General features: G+C 33.2%; 2 protein-coding genes across 9 annotated transcripts in view; one reads left to right on the top strand and one right to left on the bottom strand.

Annotated features, from left to right (window-relative positions):
• Window positions 1-9,686, top strand: part of LOC117164059 (uncharacterized) — a 47,862-nt gene extending 38,176 nt beyond the window's left edge. For 3 of the 5 annotated variants that reach the window (XM_033346835.2, XM_033346834.2, XM_033346836.2), the window contains exons 2-4: window positions 5,006-5,404; window positions 5,764-6,473; window positions 7,276-9,686. In XM_033346835.2, the coding sequence (XP_033202726.1) occupies window positions 5,006-5,404; window positions 5,764-6,473; window positions 7,276-8,887 (2,721 nt within the window). In that variant the 3' untranslated portion in view covers window positions 8,888-9,686. Of the gene's footprint in view, window positions 1-40; window positions 520-5,005; window positions 5,405-5,763; window positions 6,474-7,275 lie in introns of those variants that run through there. The other 2 variants (XM_076617569.1, XM_033346837.2) reach the window with 2 other exon arrangements.
• Window positions 9,687-9,918: 232 nt separating this feature from the next.
• Mvb12 (multivesicular body subunit 12-like Mvb12) lies at window positions 9,919-12,991 on the bottom strand. Of its 4 annotated transcripts, XM_076617576.1 has the most exons (9): window positions 12,605-12,788; window positions 12,236-12,404; window positions 11,486-11,624; window positions 11,155-11,353; window positions 10,924-11,074; window positions 10,768-10,851; window positions 10,343-10,682; window positions 10,213-10,263; window positions 9,919-10,137 (listed from the first exon to the last, which is right to left on the bottom strand). In XM_076617576.1, exons 3-9 carry the CDS (start codon window positions 11,612-11,614, stop codon window positions 10,102-10,104), a joined length of 990 nt encoding a protein of 329 aa, XP_076473691.1. In that variant the 5' UTR covers window positions 11,615-11,624; window positions 12,236-12,404; window positions 12,605-12,788; the 3' UTR covers window positions 9,919-10,101. The 4 variants fall into 4 exon arrangements, with proteins under 4 accessions (XP_076473691.1, XP_033202735.1, XP_033202734.1 ...); XM_033346844.2 differs by lacking the exons at window positions 12,236-12,404; window positions 12,605-12,788 and adding an exon at window positions 12,807-12,991; XM_033346843.2 differs by having other exon boundaries at window positions 12,236-12,788.
• Between the last annotated feature and the right edge of the window lie 12,030 nt (window positions 12,992-25,021).

Below are 25,021 nucleotides of genomic sequence, written 5' to 3'. Positions count from 1 at the left end.
TTCTTTACTCCCTCTTGGACCTAACTGTCCACTCGCCGACTGACCAGTTTGTATCCAAAGTTCGTCTCGCCTACATTCTGTTTCCGTTACGTTATTCGTATTTTCGTTTGATATATCGGCCGTGAATGCTCGATCCAATACAGTTAATTAAAGGAAGAAAATGAAGCAGGAATTTTCTAATGATTCGCAAAAGTAATCGAGGTGCTCTCAGAATTCGAAGTACAATATGTCAGGTACGCGAAAACATTCGGTCATTCGCGCTGCCGTTCGGAAAGCTTCGGTGACCTTCGGCAGATATCGGCTGTTCTCGAGAGCGCTCGTAACCGGCATCCTCGAGACGACAACGCACGACAGATGCCTCGAGGACCAGTGACAGAATGTTATGTCGAAATCAGGTGAAATTCGGCTGATTTGTGTGTGATTGTGCGAAAAAATTTATACGTATATCATGCCGGTCACGTGCTCAGACTTTCTTGATAATATTGGATAAGTGTGCTTGCCTGGAAGACGGAATTTAAGGTAACAATGTGCAGGATATAATAAGAATAACACACGAATATTTTTTTAATGCAAAAACTACTGTACACAGTAGAAGGCTGTTTAAGCATCGCGATATTATAATTTCTACCAAGCACTCAATTTTTATACTCGACGTAATCGATGAAAATGCGAAATAAACATGCGCTTAGTTTGGACACAAAAAAAGAAAATTGAATTACGCGCTCTTGTGTATGGTGTAGTAGGGATGCATTTGATCGGCAGTTTCTTACATTGGATTTATAACGGATACATAGCGATTTTGTAAACGAGCAACGGTATGGAAAAAGCTATACGTAAAGTATGTCGTAGACTTATTTCGACACGACCTACTATATCTACCGGACGATGAATCAGTCATTCTTTAAAGACGTTTTCATCGAAGGTCTTGTTGCAGTCTTTGTAAAAGCATCCATTATTTACTCCAAACATAGCGACTGCATATTGTATAACATTAGAATAACGATTGACCACTACGGCTTACCTAATACAAACTGGAAGACTGCATCGTTTACATTAGCCCAATTTACACAAACAAACGATACAATTTATCGAAACGCCATATTTTTTGTATCTTTAAACGGTATAACGAATCTTATGATAATTATTGCACGGTTTGTAATAAAGTAACGTGATGCAATCAACGAAGGTTGTTTAAATGATGACACAATTCTACGCTCGTAATTGCGAGAACTACTATGTGTACATGCTTGGCTTGCGAAATCGGGAATTCTAATCCATTCACGATATTGAAAGTCACCTGTAAATTAAAAATTAAATGGTTATCAAAAACAAATCATTCCCACGTATATATCGGTGATTTTAAGCGAAATCATTATGTTCTGTTCACGGATCTCGGTAAAAAAACACAAGGGATCGGAAGAAATGTGATTACTTACGTATACTTATTGCGCGTTTCGTGCGATAATTGTGGATCTCTATTCGTCCGTTACACCGTAACACCGGAGAAAGTGTTTCTGAGTTATTAGAGAAGAGAATGTAGCGTTGACGTCACTTAAGAACAAACGTGATCCTCCGTGCATTCCTTTCCGCATTCTTTTTCTAAAATCTCCATGCAGTTATTAAAAAAACGACGAATATACAAATGAAAGAAGAAGTTTGCGGTAAGATCAGACTTGCTAACCTCAGCACTCGCTTCTGGAAATTTGACGGATATTGAATGTGTTAAAACGGGTAACTGTATCGATATGAGATATAGATATCTCGTTATCCAGCGACCGGAGTTCATCCGTTGACCTCCTATCGTGCACCACGATGGATCGAAAAACCGTTGGTCAAGAACGGAGAAAGTCGTAGCACACTTTTTCGTCACCTCCGTGAGCCACTTTAAAACTCGAATTTGATGCAATCGTGGGCGTCAAATTTTCAAAGACGCGTATACTGTATCGAGCTTTGACATTAAATATCATTACTCGATCTTGATTATTTATTTTGAAGTTAATTTCGTGTCGTTTCGTTGTTTCAAATATAAAACAAAATTAATTCGAGTAAGTCTGATCAACTTATTTTTTAAATTTATTACTATGCGTTCTTCTCTTGTAACATTTTATCAATAACCAATATCTATTCGAAATTCACTTCGTATTAGTTGTTAAATGTTGATCCATGCAATTGAATCAGACTTTCTGCTTTTTTTCTTCATTCATGCTAAACTATACGTTATGATTAGCTACACGAAATCGCTGCGCTTGCTCATTTATAACCATCAGCATTCAGAACACGGACACCTCATCAGATCGCGCTTTCTAAATACATATTATAATATACCTTCTTCCGATCATGGGGGATTCCTCTGACATCATAGGACACGAATGCATCGTGGTTGGGAAAAGTTCGATTTTGAAATACCTGACATGTTGGTGTCACGTGTACCGGAACCGGAATTTGCATACCATCTTAAATAGCTATGTCGTAACTCGGAACATTTAGATGAACTATACGATGCTACGCTTGCGAGTTATGTAATCGTGCAAATAAGTCTGAGACAGTTGGTATCTCAAACAATTAGTTTCTTCATAATTGAATTGATATCGTCATATTTTTCATCCTAATATCCATTTGAATATATAATGTTGGAAAGATCGTCGAAATATACAAAGTGTTCCGTTTAAATCAACCATTGCGAATATTTCTGAAACTGTTGATATATTATGTTTCTAGGGACACATAATTTGACGTAATTTTTCTGGAAATGACAAAGATATTTTAATCTCAACTTTTTAACTTTACGCGTGAAAGATAAGCAAAGACACGAAGCTGGTCTATTCTGTAAATTAACAACTAGAACCAAAACTGTCTCCCATATATTATATCATACTTTGCCGTTTACTTCTAGCACCCCGTAATCAAACATACGAGTTCTTTAAAGCAATGACTGACTGCTGGCGTAATAACACCGGCAGTTCGTAGCACGTCATGAAGATCGCAAAAAAACAAGCTATCTGCTGAAAGAGCTTGATTCGTTATGTCGCAACTGATAACTTAAAGTTAGTATGGATTGCGCTGTAAGTCGATCGCTCGAAAAACCGTATGGGGTGCGGGGTTATTTCCCCCGTGATGAGACGAAGAAAATAGCCAAGCTATTGGGTACGTTTTCCGCTACGGCCACTGTATAATTACAGTTCGTGCGAAAATTTGTGGCTTCCTGCGATCTTCTGCCTCCATAAATTTACCGCCCAAACTGCCAGGCATATTACACCATTGACAACAAACCTCTCCCAGTCATAAGGCTATGAGTTCTACTAAAACACAAAACGCCACCATTTCTCCATTCTATTATTACGATTGCCTGTTGTTTTACTCGAGATACGAGGCTTCTTCTACAGACAGTTGTTACTGCATTGAACCGGCAATTATTTTCAAATAAATGCTTCTTTAATTGGTACATAATTGGTATCTTTACTTTGAGACGTTTTCCCTAGAGTCTGTCCTAGAGGATTGAACGATAGGGAGTGAGTTGGGCTACGTTAAGGCGTTATGCGCATTGCGTATAGGTGTTTCTTTTGTTGTATTTAGTGCGAATAGAAGGGTGTTATTATGTGTAAAACTTTTTGTCGAGAAAATATGGTGTCGTTCGAATCTTTCGCTCTGAGCTTGCTGAACCCTTTGGAACATCTTTAACTCAACTGGGATACTTTACCGCTAAAAATTGTTTAAAGACTTGACGGAAATATGAAAGAATCGTTGTTTAAACTAAAAGTTGCGACTAAATGTATTTATATTCATTTATGAAATAATCCATCTCTGCTTTCCTATATTCAAAGAGTAAATTGAAATTTATAGAATAGATTCATAGTAAAATTCATTAAATTAATTCATTAACACTGTAAAGTTATGTCCAACAAATCTTCAAAGCGGTTCTTGTAAAAAAAGTATACAAAAACATGTTTACGATATTATTTTTTTAATAGAAGATCGTCTCTCTTACCGTAGTTCTATCAGTTATTGGATTTGTATTCTGTGTTCTAACGTTAGTTTCCTAATATAACATAAATACCACAAAGTTTAAAGGCTAAATCGATTTCAGGAATTTCTGAAGCGAGCTAAATGCTACTGATGCAAACTAACTGCTAAAGTTTTTCGAGTTGCATGTACATTGGGATATTTGGTAGAGCGAAGCTAATTTCTACTTTGTGACTCGCCGAGCCCAGCAAAATCTTTTAGTTAAATACAGAACTGAAACCTGTTTGATCAATATTTGATTATTCATATCTGCAACCTTTATGAAATATTTAACAGTAAAAAATACTGTTAAAAATAATTCAACATTGTTACCAAAAGAAAATTGTTTAATCAAAAATATTTCTCTTTTATATTAATACTTTCTTGTTCTGTGTATAATAATTTTACTTGCTCTTTTAACTTGTAATATATTTTATTCTTGATTCGACTTTCTTAGGCACCGTTATCCCATTGGAGAAATCGAGACGAAGTAACATAGATCTTAAGTTAAAGTTCGGACAATGAATCTCCTTTTTATTTCGGCTGGTTCCCTTTCTTTCATTTTTTTTTTGTCTGCTTGGCTTACCAGCTCCTGCAGGTCAGTCCCTTCCGGTCTTCGTAGTACGGTCCAGCGTTTCTACTAACCTAGACGAATTCCAAGGTTCCTTCTCCGAAGTCAACTTTCAACATTTTTCTTCCCGTGCGACAAAGAAAAGGCACCACGTGTTTACTCATTTCTCTACCTCGAATCACAACGAATTCCACCGAATTCCGCTTTTGAATCTGACTTCGAGAATTCTTTATTTCTATTCATGTACACGAACGTGCGTTCAAATAATCGAGTTAATTGACGATAATTTATTATTTTTATACGTGTATTATACCTGTATAAAGAATTGAAATTATTAACCGTAATTAAAAAATCGTAATGAAGAAGAAAGATACATTTCATTATGCAATCTTAATAGAAGAAGCCACTGTATCTAACCAGCAAATTATTTTTCAGATGGAAACCGAGGTGCGAACGCTCAAGCAAGAGCTGATTCGTACTCAGGAGGCCTTGAAGGCAGCCACGAAGAGATGCCGTGATCTGGTGAAAGAGCTGGACAATCGCACTGCGAACCACGAGTCCGAAAGAAGTCTTCGAGATCAGCAATTATCGCGGATACTTCGTGCTCTGTTGGTGCTGGAGGCGCGGCTGAAGCAAGAGCAGAAATCGATCAGACAACTACTTTGCGAAAAGGACAATGTGATCAAGAACCAGCAGCTCGAAATCGCTAGGCTCAGACGTTACACCAAGAATTATATCAAATGCAAACGCGAACAGACCCTTGGTAAATCGTCAATGAAGCTTAACACGGCAACCGACATTAAAAGCAACGACTTGCAAACGCCCAATGCCGATGTAAGTTTCGAGATATTGCGATGTAATTAAGGGCCTCATAGCAAGAACAGACCTCAGACTTCTTAATTTCTTAATAACGCATTCTAGTAGTCTCCCGACGTAATTGACTTTTGCAATTTGTTATTTCGTTTCGTATACTTTATTGGCTTCGTGATGAGTTTCTAATATAAATTTAATAATGGAACAAAAAATGAAACGATTCTTGAGAAAAATCCCTATTCCTTATGTCAAGGAACGTCTTTGTAATCACGTAAATATTCGAAATACGTATGCCTGAGAAAACACATTAAGATCCATCAAAATTCTAAACTGGCGCAGTAAACAACTGTAACGAGATCTCGTTTTTTTTCTCATTTCAGGCAGGCTCCAGGCAAAACTGTGGAATTAGTAAAGACATTCAAAACCTAAAGTGCGAGATAATCACAAAACTGAATTCGTCGGAGATACCTGTTGCGCTCGAAGAGTTGGACAGGGGGGTGAAGAAGACGCACAGCTTCGCTGGCAGCGATATTTCGAAAACGAGTCTGACGAGCAGCGAAAACACGGATGTGTCGATTATCACAACCACCACAGAGGGCAGCCCCTCGTTGCTCAGCACCGAGGGTTTCTGCGAGGGCGAAAGTAGCGACGTTTCACCCGGTTCCACGCTGAACAAATCCAATAGATGTTCGCCTACGATGATTACGGATAGCGAGAACGAAATCACAATGATCTACGACGGTGATGATGATGAACAGACGATGATAGTTGAAAACGGTTCTAAATTGCCGAGGAAAAAGCTAGGAATCGGTAGATCGAGGACACAGAAGGCTTTGAACGAAACGGACATGATCGAACCGACGAATATCGCGAGAACGGAAAGTAAAGACGACGGAATGGACTGTAACTTTGTATCAGAAGACGAAGAAAAAGAACAGGAACCAATTTATGTAAACGCTTGCAACGAGACAAACTCGAGAAATTTAGAACACACGGGAAACGTGATCGCGGAAATGCCGAAGATGAACGAGGATTATAGTAATAATAATAATAACAGTAGCAATAACGGGAGTAATAATAATAATAGCGTGTAAGTATTTATTTCCTTAAAAGGGTACATGTATATCAGGCATTTGCCGATCGTGTAAAATGTATATAACATTCGTTAACGTAAATTAGTTCGGTAGAGACATACGAGAAACAAAAAATAGTTTAAAATCGGAGCAATATATATGCATAAAAGAAAATTCGCTGCCCGTTGTGTTTGTACGTGTTTGCTAGAAACAAATGTCTATGTAATGCTATTCTATGGATCAATGATGAATGTTTGCAATATCTTTTTGCCAACATTTATGTAATTGCAGTAACAGAAGTAAATACGAAATCCGTATAAGAACAACAGAGTGTATAAGGCTAAAAGCATAGAATCTTCTTCTACACCTAATAACTAGAGTTTATATGGTAGGAGTCCAGTAGTTTCTCGATTCCCGCTACCTATGATTCTTCGATCAAGCATGGAATAAAAGTTCAAGTGCTAGCAACAGAATTCACTTGACAAGAATTCAGTCAATTATTCGTCAAATAAAATTTCGCACCAATAAATTGTAGGTGGCAGCCATTTGAGACTTAGGAGTTTGGGAGAGAATATTCGTTGATGGCCTGAGTAGCTTAATTGGAGAAGCACCCCGCCCGATAAGCGAAAAATCCGCGTTCGAATCCCGATCCCAGCATCCATCGGCTGAATATTTTTCTCTCTACAAAATAGAATTCAGATAAATGGAATGTTGCTATAATAAATGATTAGATTATTATAGTTCAATATATTATATATTCACATTGTTATAGAAAAATATTTCACAACGTATTTTTAAATTTATATTTGACTTCTGTAGATGCCTAAAAATGGAAATCGAAGAACAGAACGCAGAAGAGACCAGCGGGAACTGGTACAGCGACCCTGACGAGGATAAAGTCAACGACGACGTCTTTAGGCACAGCACATATCGACCGAATAGCAAACATAATTCCGTTTTGGAGTGTGTTAATCAGATCCTTTTACGAGACATGGAGGAGGAAGAGAGTATTCTTTCCATACCTAGGAGGTTTAAACATCGAGGAAGAATCGTCCGATTTCAACCAGCTAAATTATCGGATATCGAGTCCGTGGGATCCGAAATGGAGAGGAAGAACTCTGAAGAAGGAATTACAGAAAAAGAATTAGCTAGCAACGAATTGCCCGATGTTTCTGTAAACAGTTTCGAACCCACTGCTACGGAAGACGAGTTTGGCATGAGTCTTACTGAAAGTGCTTCAACCTCAAATGTTGCAACCACGATCACGAATCATGAGTCGAGTCTTGAGGAAGAATCGGAAGAATCAAAGGCTATTCCAATTGTCATTATAGAACCAAAGGTCGAAGTGGAGGAGACGAGGCACACGAGTTTCCCCTCTTCACAGGTGATACAAAAGACGAAAACGTCTGTAAATGCGTCGAATCCACCTTTAAAATTAGAGCGTATCGAGGAAAAGACTTGTCTGCAGATGTCTACGAAAGGATTGACCATAGCGAAAAATTTGGATTATGAAGATATCGAGTCACTTCCGGAGATTATACCACCACCTCCTAAAACACCTCCTGCGTTGCCTCCCAAACCGCAGTTCAAGAATAACACGTTAATCTTAAAAAAGATTCCTAGCCCCTCGTTTCTCATCGATGAGACGCGGAAGAAGCAACAGTTACTTGAACCTAGTTCGTCTGAACATAGCAAGAAAATATTCGGTTTTATATCTTCTCCTTTAAAATCTGCGGGAATTAACGTATCATCTGCGAGAAGTTTAAACTTCGACGATGCGATTAATAAAGTTACAGGGAACAATGAAGAGGGGAACTTCTGGAAAAACAGGTTTAATAATGTCCGATCTTCATTCCAGACGCGTCAGAGCGTCAGTCATGAAACTAGTGGGGAACAAACCCGGAAAATTCCCAGAGTCACTAACATTGTTCGCCATTTTGAAGAATTCAAAATTGGCGGTGAATCGGAGGATCAAACAAAAGAACGCACAAAAACCAAGGAGAAACATGTCCATTCAGAATTTGATCAGGAATTTGATATCAGACAAAATTTTGAAGAGTTCAATTTGGATGAATGTGATTTGTCAGATGATCCCGATAGACCAGAGGGCGATGGATCGGAGAGGCTCGGTAATCTTGGGGCGACGGTTGGTCAGAACGAGAAAACTGCCGCAACCAAAGACAATAATAATGTTCCTCTTGCTGCGAGCAATTCGAGCAGCGGCTACGATCACTTCTTAGAAGCTACAGGTCTTAGCAACAAATCCATATTAACACCATCGAGGTTGCTGAGCAACCACAAGAGTATGTTAAAGCCAAAAGACGTCAAGTATAAGAATAAGATCAAAGCGACAGCAGTTATGGAAAAACATGGTGTTTCCACGACGAACAATACTACCCATATTAGACATTGGACTGGCCCATTTGTCTGACGACTGGTTCAAGTTTTTCCAAAAAATCTGTTTCGGCAAGAAGCATCTGCCGAAGGAACTTAAATTAATAAGCAAACGAAAAATAGTAACCATAATATGAATTAGTGATCATTAAAACCGTGCTAGGAACATGATTCTTTAAGTGCAAAATGTAATTCTGTAAATTATTAATGTTCTCTTTCCTCTTTTTAATACCTTTATCAGATTTTTTGTTACTAAAGAAATTGTGGAACGTAGAAGTTAATTTATTTATAGCACCTTCAATTTAAAGAATACTTGAATATGTTGTATATTTTAATAAAATGTTGCTTACCTATTTATAGCATTACTAATCAAGTCACAATTAATTGAGTAATTAATAGTACATCATTGGGAATAGCTTATAAACGTAAATACTTACATATGTTAATAAGCTTTTTTCACTATGAAGTGCCACAAGTAAGTTCATTTACTACGAAAATCAACGTTTTTGTTATTTTCTAGTTAAAGTTGTACATCAAAAATTGAAAATATTAAATTATAGTGGTCTCAAATTAAGCTATAATTACGTTCATCATCCGGTATTTTGTGAAATTCTAAATATCAAACTCTAATCAGTATCTCAACCAACTGTTAGTTAAACCTTGTAGCATTTGAGAATCTGTATGTACGTAATTACGAATTAACTATTCATCAACTAAATGATATAAAAGCAAAATATACATATTCTATAAAAGTATTAAAGGCATTCATTCGAGGATAAAAGTAAAGATGTACTTATTTTTTGTTGGAAATAAAATTAAAGATGACTTTATTGAAAGATTCCTGCGTTTGATTAAGAAATAGGAATACACCAGTATAATATTAAGTATTTTGTGGCGATTTATAAACAACTAGAACATATCATACAATTATATATAATATACATATATATAACTTCTACTATCTATAAAAATACAACGCAACTCTATAAAAATACGGTGCTAACTGTTACTGGTATCAAAATCTAAATAGGGTATGGAAGAGAAAAGTACTTTAGAAAATGGACAATATTTAAATTCGAACACTTCATTGATAAATGTTTTGAAAGTAATTCCATTTTCGTAGGTTAGTATGAATCACTCGTTCAGGCACTCTATTACACTTGGCTAGTGCTATATTATCAATACAAATGTATAGACATAGCTGAAAAATTGCGTGAAGAATCACGCAATTAATTTGGCACAGTGGTTTCTTCAAGTTTCTCTCTCTGCACAAAAATCGTAAAAGAACTGCAAAATTAAATAAAAAATAAGAATATTAAAAACATTGGTACATTACATGCTTTGAATAAATATTAATTATACCTCTTTATCCAAGTCTTTCTGAGTCCAAATTTTAATCACAGGAAGTTTATTCTAAACAATATGAAATAATTGTTGAAAATATATGAAATTATATACAAAAAAATATAGATTTTTTGTAAAAATTACTTACAGTAGAAGAATCAGAATGAACACTAAGACGTGGATTAAGAACAAATGGGACTCCATCCAAATCGGAAGATCCTGGAAGTGTACCATAAATTGATGTAGATCCAACAACTGTTGATGTAGGGGGTTGCGGAGCAGGTCTCGTAGGTCTAATTCTTGCACTAGGACTCAAAATTTCATAATCTCTATCGTTAGATTCCTCTGTATCCTTTCCTCCACTTCCACTAATTTTTGGATAAACCCCATTTGCTGGTTTTGGCGAAAACTTTGGTTTTGGTGGCCTCTCAGGCGGTATTCTATGGGGTGTCCCATTTGATGGATTTGGGGAAGCACTTTGTAGTAAGCTATAAATAAGACGTTATATAGAATAAGTGGTAAGCATTAAGGTAAATACATCTTAATTGCTTTTAGGATAAAGACGATTCTTACTCTATATTAACATATGACTGTGAATTTGAATTCCCATTTACAATATCCACAGTTTTGTAGCAAACACAAACTCCGTTAATAACACTGAAAAGAATAGGAATAAGAATAATTTGATTTTTATGAAACTTTCATAAATATAAAATTCTATAGATATACCCAGCAGCAATAAATCCGTTTGGTGCCATTTTAGATGTATAAACCTTATGTATAACTCTACTACATATGATAATATCAGTAACTGCTTTCGAACATAGTTCCTTATTTCTAATTTTATAGCACACCTGTTTCTTTCTCCATGCCTTCTGCACTAAAATTCATTATTGCAATGTACTCAATGAAAATAAATTCTTGATAAATGATACATTGATTAGTCTTACGTATGCTCACTTGAATCTACAGTACAAGAAATTATGCTATATCCTTCTGGAGGAGTATCTCGTTCATTAATGACTACGATATCTTCGACCACACACTGCGGTAACCCTTCAGTCTTTGAAAAACATATGTATCTGCCTTTCTTTTTAATAAAAAGTCCACTTTCTCTCCATAGATCAGCATCAGTATCTTGGTCATATGTTCGTGATACCTAAAGGTAAAATAACGTTTAAAAATAGTACACATTTATAGAAAATTAAAAAATAGTAATATAAAAATAGTTATAAACACCAGGTTAAATACCCTAACTTATTTATACAAACTATCTTGTGAGGTTACTTACCACTGTAAAATTTGGTGGACACTTATCTATATCTTCAACAATATTTATGGCTGTGATGGGCCTATCATCAGGTAATACAGACGATAACTGGTGAACTAACATTTTGTTGCAATTAATCTTTTTAGACATTATTGCAACCCTGTTAAAAGTATATTTGTATAACTATTCATGTTTTCTTTTCCTTATAACATATATTATCTCACATATAAAAAATGTTAAATGTAATTTGTTATAAATTAATAAGTATAATCAACTGCTTCATAGATAATCACACTAATTGCAAAAAGTCAATTTGATAAATTGTAACATAACTTCAAACATATTTAAAATATCACAATTAATACAAGACATCGAGTAGTTAATATGTTTTGACAAGTGTGACAAGAACAGCTTTCATTGACATAAAGCACATTTCTCTACCAAAGTTCATTATATGTTGATTCATTAAAAGCGCCAGGAATTGAGGAATGTAACTGTGTGGACGTCCCGTACTTTATCTTGATGACCTATTTTCGATCGATAAAAAAATTTACGGTACACTGAAAATTGCTTGAAATAAGGAAATTACAAGCAACAAAAATTTAACAATGACATCTTTGAAACACGATAAAAACGAATTACTACAAAGGTCGCATTACTTATACATATATTTCACTTAATATAATTAATCTTTAAAGTATTCACGGCAGAGAAACACGCTTAACCATTAGTAATCATCCACGAAATTTGCACACTTCTCAATTTGCTTACCTTCGGAAAAAAATTGGAAATTTCGCGCGACACAAATTTAAAAACTTTGCATATTCATTAATTTATCTGCTGTTGTACTTTTAATCAGCCGGTCACTTAATTCCAACAGAATAACACGGCAATTTTCGATCGAATAACGATCGACTGGTTTTTCCTTTGACACGCAATCCTATTCTTCGGAAGATTCATTCGTAATAAAGTGAAGGTACTTCAATGCATATTAATAAACAAAAAGGATAGAAAGAACGATTGAAGGAATGAGCAGGACGGAGAAACTAATAGAGAGGAAAGTATCTATTGAGAGAAAGATAAATGTATACATATACAATCAATTGTTCCGTCACAGCTAATATTTTAACACTCACGTACTTTCAAATGATATGTGATAAAAACCTGATAAGATAACTAACGAAACTCGTAAACACTGTTACTTATAAGAATGGCTTTCCTCCTTTGTCTCTTCGTTGAACGTTTTAACTAAATTGATATCAATGACATCACTTTTGCCACCACCACAACCTTAATGACCACCATCTTAACTGACTAGGGTAGTTGTGTTCAATAAGCTAACCTCTGTTTCCGTTCCTTACACGTCGTGAAACTTTACGGCGCTTTTCCTCGTCCTTCCTACACGATTCGCTCTTGCCGGATATTCGCTTGGTTTTATACGTATCACTCAGTTTTTAAGTGAATTAATCCCATTCCCAAGCAATAAGAAAATGGATAAGAATCATACGCCACCCCTTTATCAGCATGCTTATTGTTTGATCTGTTTAAATAAATTGTTTAATACAATTTAAAAGTACGACAATGTGATACTTTGACCAACAGTGGCCATGGCCATGACACTCAGCTTTGATACTGAAGCTAAAGAAACCGCAAGGTGTTTTGTTTATCCTTTCAATGCTTTTATTCAAAATTTAATACAATTTAAAGTTAATGTTTTAATTATATACATATATTTCGGGCTTAAAGAGATTATTAATAAATGAAATTAATATTATAGATTTTCAAATCTGATGCTAATTTTCAAGTGCACGAAAATTGCAGATGGCGCGGATGTTTGCATCTAAATATTAGAAGTACATTGGTATATATATGCATATAAAGAACAATATTATGTATTCACTTACCTTATCATTGTCGTCGCTTACTATGGTGTTTATTGATCAAATGGCGTATGATCAGTTTGATCTTCTAAGGAAATTTCGTGACATGGAACAAGGGTACAATAAGTGGACATTTACTCTGGCAAAATATAACTCTTTTACGAATAACTCCATGTTTCAACTATTAAAAAGGTATTTATTAACAATACTTACGTTTTCATTAATTTTCTTCATTAAGAATTACTTCTTAGTCGTAAAGTTACATAGTTTGTATAATGTAAATAAGAATAAGTTTGCAAATCAGTCGTGAAGCAATTAATTTGCAAAAAAGCATAGAACTGGTGTTAACACTAAACCTACCAGCGCCGGCCAAATTGACCGCTCTCGAACTTTTATTCAAATTTAACCATATTTAAACATTATCGTATCGTTTCATAATTTCTGACTTTTTCTAAGACATGCATCCAATATATTTTTCGGTATTTACTTTTAGTTTGCTCTTTTATTTTCTAAAAAAAATTTATATTCTGCCTTACCCACCGCGAGAGGTCAATTTGATGAGCCGACAAAATATTTTAGTTATTCTTAAAATAAATGCAATCAGTACAAAGAAAAGGCTATCTCAAGATCAGATGATAAATAAAATCAGTAATAACAAATAATAATAACTGTTACGCCCGTAACCTTGTCAGAAACCATAATTCATATATATGTATTTATCGAAGGTGAAAGGACACCGGAGCCTTCCCTTTGGAACTTCGGGAAAATCCGTAAAATTGTAATTAAAGTTTACAGTTGTAATTAAACAATTTGCCGTCATTCTGCCCAATTGTACTTGTTTGCGATTTGTGATAAACTTGGGCTCAAGGCGACCATCAGTCGCCAAACGTAGCCGCGGTCAACGGAACGGGCGCTTCGTCTAACAAAGGTGTGGAGTGGTAGTATAACCCTCATTAAAGGAAATACCCATAGAGGTACCTGACAGTAAAACATTCCAACGGTTCCTTCGGACAATGAATACCAAATGTTGAGGCACTTACACAGTACAAGTTCAGTTAGACTGAGGGCCAGCTATAAAACCTGGGTTTTTCCTGGAATTAAGATTTTTCAAACGGATAGGCAGTATTTGTCCCAAATTGACCAATTGACAGCGACATCAATTTTCCTTACTTTCGGAACGAGGGTTATACTCGACGAATCCGGTGATCTCGTGTCCTTAGACACACCCCATCATAGTTTTCCTCGGTGGCATCATTGGGACGAAAATTCATTCTTTCTTGCGATCTCCTCCACGAAGAGAGTAGCGCCTTACGATCTGTGAGTATTGTGTGAGCAAGTATATCTATCCTCCCGCTGACCGTGGATTCGTTATCGAACCTAAGACCAACGTCACTAGTATCGCCAGTGCCCAACCACCGCAGTTGATTGCCGAATCGGTAGTATCCATACTCGTGAAACCAGGCCGTACCTTCGTTCTAACACAGCGATGGCCAATTCCAATGCAGATCTAGCAAACGCTCACAACCCTATTCCTGACGCTTCTCCGACATATACATAAGGTAGATGATGAGACTGTTTATGAGATCAGCTATTGTTTAGAATAGATATGGATATTAATAGGGATATATTATTTCAAAATGTTGCTATTTCGAAATTAATGTGGATATCTTACACAGTGTTACACAGATATTATGGGTATGTGATAATGTATTGCTGAGACATAATCTGGAGATGTTGCAACATAATATTGTTCAGCATGGAGCAGAGTATGACAAATAATATGGATATGGTATAATGCGTTGGTAAAATGTTGGATACATATGGTGGAGGATATAGTGCCTGTCTATGAGACCACTTATTGTTTAGACTAGATATGGATATTAATAGGGATATGTTATTTCAAAATGTTGCTATTTCTGAATTAATATGGATATCTTACAGAGTATTGCTCAGATATTATGGATACGTTATAATGTATAGCCAAAACATAATCTGGATATGTTATAATGTGTTGTCGAAATATTATATACATATGGTAGATCATATAGTGCCTGTTTATGAACCCAGCTATTGTTTCGGAAGGATATGGATATTAATAGGGATATATTAGTTCAAAATGTTGCTATTTCGAAATTAATATGGATATCTTACAGAGTATTGCTCAGATATTATGGATATGTGATAATGTATTGCCAAAACATAATCTGGATATGTTATAATGTGTTGTCGAAATATTGTATACATATTGTAGATGAAACGTAGTGCCTGTTTATAAGACCAGCTGTTGTTTCGGATAAATGTGGATACTAATATGGATATATTATTTCAAAATGTTGCTATTTCTAAATTAATATGGATATCTTACAGAGTGTTACACAGATATTATGGATATGTGATAATGTATTGCCAAAACATAATCTGGATATGTTCCAACGAGGTACTGTTGAGTATGGAGCAGAGTATGAATAATAATATGGATATGTGTAATGCGTTTTTAAAATGTTGTATACATATGGTGAAGGATACATTGCCTGTTTATGAGACCAGCTATTGTTTAGAATATATATGGATATTAATAGGGATATATTATTTCAAAATGTTGCTATTTTAAAATTAATATTAATATCTTACAGAGTATTGCTCAGATATTATGGATATGCGATAGTGTATTGCTGAGACATAATCTGGAGACGTTGCAACATAATATTGTTCAGCATGGAGCATAGTATGACAAATAATATGGATATGGTATAATGCATTGGTAAAATGTTGTATACATATGGTGGAGGATATAGTGCCTGTTTTTGAGACCAGCTATTGTTTAGACTAGATATGGATATTAATAGGGATATGTTATTTCAAAATGTTACTATTTCTGAATTAATATGGATATCTTACAGATTATTGCTCAGATATTATGGATATGTTATAATGTATTGCCAAAACATAATCTGGATATGTTCCAACATAGTATTGTTGAGTATGGAGCAGAGTATGAATAATAATATGGATATGTGATAATGTATTGCCAAGACATAATCAGGGTACGTTGCAACATAATATTGTTCAGTATGGCGCAGAGTATGAAAAATAAGATGGATATGTATAATGCATTGCTAAAATATTGTATACAAATGGTAGAGGATAAAGTGCCTATTTAAAGGGCATGCCATTGTTTCAATGAAATATGGATATTAATAGGGATGAAGTATTTCAAAATATCATTATTTAATTCTAAATATTTGTATTTGTAAATTAATATGGAATTATTACAGAGTATTGCTCAGATATTATGGATATGTTATAATGTATTGCCTAAACATAATCTGGATATGTTGTAATGTGTTGTCGAAATATTATATACATATGGTAGATCATATAGTGCCTGTTTATGAGCCCAGCTATTGTTTAGGAAAGATATGGATATTAATAGGGATATATTATTTCAAAATGTTGCTATTTCGAAATTAATGTGGATATCTTACACAGTATTGCTCAGATATTATGGATATGTGATAATGTATTGCTGAGACATAATCTGGAGACGTTGCAACATAATATTGTTCAGTATGGAGCAGAGTATGAAAAATAATATGGATATGTGATAATGTATTGCCAAAACATAATCTGGATATGTTATAATGTGTTGTCGAAATATTATATACATATGGTAGATCATATAGTGCCTGTTTATGAGCCCAGCTATTGTTTAGGAAAGATATGGATATTAATAGGGATATATAATTTCAAAATGTTGCTATTTCGAAATTAATATGGATATCTTACAGAGTATTGCTCAGATATTATGGATATGTTATAATGTATTGCCAAAACATAATATGGTTATGTTCCAACACAGTATTGTTGATTATGGAGCAGAGTATGAATAATAATATGGATATGTGATAATGTATTGCCAAAACATAATCTGGATATGTTATAATGTGTTGTCGAAATATTGTATACATATTGTAGATGATACGTAGTGCCTGTTTATAAGACCAGCTGTTGTTCCGGATAAATGTGGATACTAATATGGATATATTATTTCAAAATGTTGCTATTTCGAAATTAATATGGATATCTTACAGAGTATTGCTGATTTATTATGGATATGTTATAATGCATTGCCAAAACATAATATGGTTATGTTCCAACACAGTATTGTTGATTATGGAGCAGAGTATGAATAATAATATGGATATGTGATAATGTATTGCCAAAACATTATCTGGATATGTTATAATGTATTGTCAAAATATTATATTCATATGGTAGATCATATAGCGCCTGTTTATGAGCCCAGCTATTGTTTAGGAAAGATATGGATATTAATAGGGATATATTATTTCAAAATGTTGCTATTTCGAAATTAATGTGGATATCTTACACAGTATTGCTCAGATATTATGGATATGTGATAATGTATTGCTGAGACATAATCTGGAGACGTTGCAACATAATATTGTTCAGTATGGAGCAGAGTATGAAAAATAATATGGATATGTGATAATGTATTGCCAAAACATAATCTGGATATGTTATAATGTGTTGTCGAAATATTATATACATATGGTAGATCATATAGTGCCTGTTTATGAGCCCAGCTATTGTTTAGGAAAGATATGGATATTAATAGGGATATATAATTTCAAAATGTTGCTATTTCGAAATTAATATGGATATCTTACAGAGTATTGCTCAGATATTATGGATATGTTATAATGTATTGCCAAAACATAATATGGTTATGTTCCAACACAGTATTGTTGATTATGGAGCAGAGTATGAATAATAATATGGATATGTGATAATGTATTGCCAAAACATAATCTGGATATGTTATAATGTGTTGTCGAAATATTGTATACATATTGTAGATGATACGTAGTGCCTGTTTATAAGACCAGCTGTTGTTCCGGATAAATGTGGATACTAATATGGATATATTATTTCAAAATGTTGCTATTTCGAAATTAATATGGATATCTTACAGAGTATTGCTGATGTATTATGGATATGTTATAATGTATTGCCAAAACATAATATGGTTATGTTCCAACACAGTATTGTTGATTATGGAGCAGAGTATGAATAATAATATGGATATGTGATAATGTATTGCCAAAACATTATCTGGATATGTTATAATGTATTGTCAAAATATTATATTCATATGGTAGATCATATAGCGCCTGTTTATGAGCCCAGCTATTGTTTAGTAAAGATATGGATATTAATAGGGATATATTATTTCAAAATGTTGCTATTTCGAAATTAATATGGATATCTTACAGAATATTGCTCAGATATTATGGATATGTTATAATGTATTGCCAAAACATAATCTGGATATGTTCCAACACAGTATTGTTGAGTATGGAGCAGAGTATCAATAATAATATGGATATGTGATAATGTATTGCCAAGACATAATCTGGAGACGTTGCAACATAATATTGTTCAGTATGGCGCAGAGTATGAAAAATAAGATGGATATGTATAATGCATTGCTAAAATATTGTATACATATGGTAGAGGATAAAGTGCCTATTTAAAGGGCATGCCATTGTTTCGATGAAATATGGATATTAATAGGGTTGAAGTATTTCAAAATATCATTATTTAATTCTAAATATTTGTATTTGTAAATTAATATGGAATTATTACAGAGTATTGCTCAGATATTATGGATATGTTATAATGTATTGCCTAAACATAATCTGGATATGTCATAATGTGTTGTCGAAATATTATATACATATCGTAGATCATATAGTGCCTGTTTATGAGCCCAGCTATTGTTTAGGAAAGATATGTATATTAATAGGGATATATTATTTCAAAATGTTGCTATTTCGAAATTAATGTGGATATCTTACACAGTGTTACACAGATATTATGGATATGTGATAATGTATTGCCAAAACATAATCTGGATATGTTCCAACGAGGTACTGTTGAGTATGGAGCAGAGTATGAATAATAATATGGATATGTGTAATGCGTTTTTAAAATGTTGTATACATATGGTGAAGGATACATTGCCTGTTTATGAGACCAGCTATTGTTTAGAATATATATGGATATTAATAGGGATATATTATTTCAAAATGTTGCTATTTTAAAATTAATATTAATATCTTACAGAGTATTGCTCAGATATTATGGATATGCGATAGTGTATTGCTGAGACATAATCTGGAGACGTTGCAACATAATATTGTTCAGCATGGAGCATAGTATGACAAATAATATGGATATGGTATAATGCGTTGGTAAAATGTTGTATACATATGGTGGGGGATATAGTGCCTGTTTTTGAGACCAGCTATTGTTTAGACTAGATATGGATATTAATAGGGATATGTTATTTCAAAATGTTACTATTTCTGAATTAATATGGATATCTTACAGATTATTGCTCAGATATTATGGATATGTTATAATGTATTGCCAAAACATAATCTGTATATGTTCCAACACAGTATTGTTGAGTATGGAGCAGAGTATGAATAGTAATATGGATATGTGATAATGTATTGCCAAGACATAATCTGGAGACGTTGCAACATAATATTGTTCAGTATGGCGCAGAGTATGAAAAATAAGATGGATATGTATAAAGCATTGCCAAAATGTTTTATAGATATGGTTGAGGATATAGTGCCTGTTTATGAGAACAGCTATTGTTTATAATAGATATGGATATTGATAGGGATATATTATTTCAAAATGTTGATATTTCGAAATTAATATGGATATCTTACAGAGTATTGCTCAGATATTATGGATATGTTATAATGTATTGCCAAAACATAATCTGTATATGTTCCAACACAGTATTGTTGAGTATGGAGCAGAGTATGAATAATAATATGGATATGTGATAATGTATTGCCAAGACATAATCTGGAGACGTTGCAACATAATATTGTTCAGTATGGCGCAGAGTATGAAAAATAAGATGGATATGTATAATGCATTGCTAAAATATTGTATACATATGGTAGAGGATAAAGTGCCTATTTAAAGGGCATGCCATTGTTTCGATGAAATATGGATATTAATAGGGTTGAAGTATTTCAAAATATCATTATTTAATTCTAAATATTTGTATTTGTAAATTAATATGGAATTATTACAGAGTATTGCTCAGATATTATGGATATGTTATAATGTATTGCCTAAACATAATCTGGATATGTCATAATGTGTTGTCGAAATATTATATACATATCGTAGATCATATAGTGCCTGTTTATGAGCCCAGCTATTGTTTAGGAAAGATATGTATATTAATAGGGATATATTATTTCAAAATGTTGCTATTTCGAAATTAATGTGGATATCTTACACAGTATTGCTCAGATATTATGGATATGTGATAATGTATTGCTGAGACATAATCTGGAGACGTTGCAACATAATATTGTTCAGTATGGAGCAGAGTATGAAAAATAATATGGATATGTGATAATGTATTGCCAAAACATAATCTGGATATGTTATAATGTGTTGTCGAAATATTATATACATAATGTAGATCATATAGTGCCTGTTTATGAGCCCAGCTATTGTTTAGGAAAGATATGGATATTAATAGGGATATATTATTTCAAAATGTTGCTATTTCGAAATTAATATGGATATCTTACAGAGTATTGCACAGATATTATGGATATGTGATAATGTATTGCTGAGACATAATCTGGAGACGTTGCAACATAATATTGTTCAGTATGGAGCATAGTATGACAAATAATATGGATATGTATAAAGCATTGCCAAAATGTTTTATAGATATGGTTGAGGATATAGTGCCTGTTTATGAGAACAGCTATTGTTTATAATAGATATGGATATTGATAGGGATATATTTTTTCAAAATGTTGCTATTTCGAAATTAATATGGATATCTTACAGAGTATTGCTCAGATATTATGGATATGTGATAATGTATTGCCAAAACATAATCAGGATATGTTATAATGTGTTGTCGAAATATTGTATACATATTGTAGATGATACGTAGTGCCTGTTTATAAGACCAGCTGTTGTTTCGGATAAATGTGGATACTAATATGGATATATTATTTCAAAATGTTGCTATTTCTAAATTAATATGGATATCTTACAGAGTGTTACACAGATATTATGGATATGTGATAATGTATTGCCAAAACATAATCTGGATATGTTCCAACGAGGTACTGTTGAGTATGGAGCAGAGTATGAATAATAATATGGATATGTGTAATGCGTTTTTAAAATGTTGTATACATATGGTGGAGGATATGTTGCCTGTTTATGAGACCAGCTATTGTTTAGAATATATATGGATATTAATAGGGATATATTATTTCAAAATGTTGCTATTTCTAAATTAATATTGATATCTTACAGAGTATTGCTCAGATATTATGGATATGTGATAATGTATTGCTGAGACATAATCTGGAGACGTTGCAACATAATATTGTTCAGCATGGAGCAGAGTATGACAAATAATATGGATATGTATAAAGCATTGCCAAAATGTTTTATAGATATGGTTGAGGATATAGTGCCTGTTTATGAGAACAGCTATTGTTTATAATAGATATGGATATTGATAGGGATATATTATTTCAAAATGTTGATATTTCGAAATTAATATGGATATCTTACAGAGTATTGCTCAGATATTATGGATATGTGATAATGAATGGCCAAAACATAATCTGGATATGTTATAATGTATTGTCGAAATATTATATACATATGGTAGATGATACGTAGTGCCTGTTTATAAGACCAGCTATTGTTTCGGATAAATGTGGATACTAATAGGGGTGCAGTATCTCAAAGTGGTACTATTTCTAAATTAATATAGATATCTCACAGAGTATTGCACAGATATTATGGGTATGTGATAATATATTGCCAAAACATAATCAGGATATGTTCCAACACAGTAGTCTTGGGTATGGATATGGATATGTATAATGCATTGCTAAAATGTTGGATACATATGGTGGAGGATGTAGTGCCTGTTTACAAGACCAGCTATTGTTTCGAATAGATATGGATAGTAATAGGGATATATTTTTCAAAATGTTGCTATTTCTAAATTAATATTGATATCTTACAGAGTATTGCTCAGATATTATGGATATATGATTATGTATTGCTGAGACATAATCTGGAGACGTTGCTACATAATATTGTTCAGTATGGAGCAGAGTATGAAAAATAATATGGATATGGTATAATGCGTTGTTAAAATGTTGTATACATATGGTGGGGGATATAGTGCCTGTTTATGAGACCAGCTATTGTTTAGACTAGATATGGATATTAATAGGGATATGTTATTCCAAATATTGCTATTTCTAAATTAATATGGATATCTTACAGAGTATTGCTCAAATATTATGGATATGTTATAATGTATTGCCAAAACATAATATGGATATGTTCCAACACAGTATTGTTGATTATGGAGCAGAGTATGAATAATAATATGACTATGCGATAATGTATTGCCAAGACATAATCTGGATATGTTATAATGTATTGCCAAAATATTATATACATACGGTAGACCATCTAATGCCTGATGATGAGGCTGGATATTGTTTGGATGATATATGGATATTAATGGGGGTTCAGTATTTCAAAATGTTGCCATTTCTAAATTAATATGGATATCTTAAAGAGTATTGCTCAGATATTATAGATAGGTAAGAATGTGTTGCCAAAACATTATCTGGATATGTTATAATGTATTGTCAAAATATTATATACATATGGTAGATGATATAGTGCCTGTTTATGAGACCAGCTATTGTTTAGGAAAGATATGGATATTAATAGGGATATATTATTTCAAAATGTTGCTATTTCTAAATTAATATGGATATCTTACAGAGTATTGCTCAGATATTATGGATATTTTATAATGTATTGCCAAAACATAATCTGGATATGTTATAATGTATTGTCGAAATATTATATACATATGGTAGATGATATGTGGTTCCTGTTTATAAGACCAGCTATTGTTTCGGATAAATGTGGATACTAATAGGGGTGCAGTATTTCAAAATGATACTATTTCTAAATTAATATGGATATCTCACAGAGTATTGCACAGATATTATGGATATATGATAATGTATTGCCAAAACATAATCTGGATATGTTCCAACACAGTAGTCTTGGGTATGGATATGGATATGTATAATGCATTGCTAAAATGTTGGATACATATGGTGGATGATGTAGTGCCTGTTTATGAGACCAGCTATTGTTTCGAATAGATATGGGTATTAATAGGGATATTTTTTTTCGAAATGTTGCTATTTCTAAATTAATATGGAAATATCACTAAGTAGGGCTCAGACATATTATTTATATGTTATGATCTATTGCCAAATCATAATCTGGATATATTGCAACACAGTATTGTTGGGTATGGTGCAGATTATGAAAAATAATACGGATATGTGATAATTTATTGCCAAAACATGATATGGATATGTTGGAACACAATATTGTTGAGTATTGTGTAGATTATTGTTAAAACATAATAACAGATATGTTAAAGTGTGTTGCTAAACTTTATTGTGCATATAGTATAGAATAGTATTATTGCAGTTTGCGATTTGATCATTAATTCCTGTATTGTTTTATGTATACCATTTGATTGTTCTGGTTACTAATAGTACTATTAGTATAATGAGTTTAATCAAGTATTTCAGGTGTGCAAGGAAATAATGGAATTCTAGCAGTTACACTATGATATGTAAGTATGTGTTAATAGTGCTTTATAAGTCCCTCCCTCTTTAATGAGGTGTTAAGAATGTTATACGTATATTTTCTCATTTCGCTATATGACTCCGATGGTTGCACCTACAAAATAGGCTACTAAGATTCACATGGCTGGAAGAGTGAACTGGTCACATTGAAATTAGACAGAATAGGACTATAATAATAGAGGGACAAGGTATAAGTATAAACTTAGAGTTTTAACTATTAATATAGTACTGCTTAAATATGTATGTAATTATAAATAAATTGTAATAAGGAAAATATGTCTGAGATTTCATTAAAATGTACTATTTTAAATACAAAAACTTCAGTATTTTGTTTGCCAGTTTAGTGACGCATATTTTCTATAACTTTAAAATTAGTACTTTTGCCTTAATGTAAACATAATGCAAATAGTTATTTCACGTTTAATACGATAACTTTACTGTCTACACAATGTTTGTAACTTCATTGGATGTACTTGTCTTTTATTTTTCTAATTTTTCTATGTAATTAGATATTTTTGTGTACATGGTTTGATGTAACATACACATTAAAATCTTATGTGTTTCTAAATTCAAGAAAGTTTGTTAACTGTCTTGCATACGAAATGTTTTTCTTTTGAAAATAAAACGAAACGTGTCGAATCATTCCCATCGTGATGAAAAGTGAAATACGAGAACCTGAAAAGTTGAAGGTGAAAACGATTTTGGAATATAAAATATGTCGTGCGCCTACGTTAGGTTTATCGTTGTCCATAAATAGATTTTTATATTACAATTGAATTGTTACATCAAATATATCTAATTTTATTTTCTTCAAGATGTGTAATATAAATTTCGTAAATGAATGCAATATTGGGCTGGAAAAATTTAATGGATCT

This window comes from Bombus vancouverensis, chromosome 3 (genome assembly GCF_051014615.1).
Source record: "Bombus vancouverensis nearcticus chromosome 3, iyBomVanc1_principal, whole genome shotgun sequence".
Classification (NCBI taxonomy): domain Eukaryota; kingdom Metazoa; phylum Arthropoda; class Insecta; order Hymenoptera; family Apidae; genus Bombus; species Bombus vancouverensis.
This window is presented reverse-complemented; position numbering and strand designations above follow the sequence as displayed.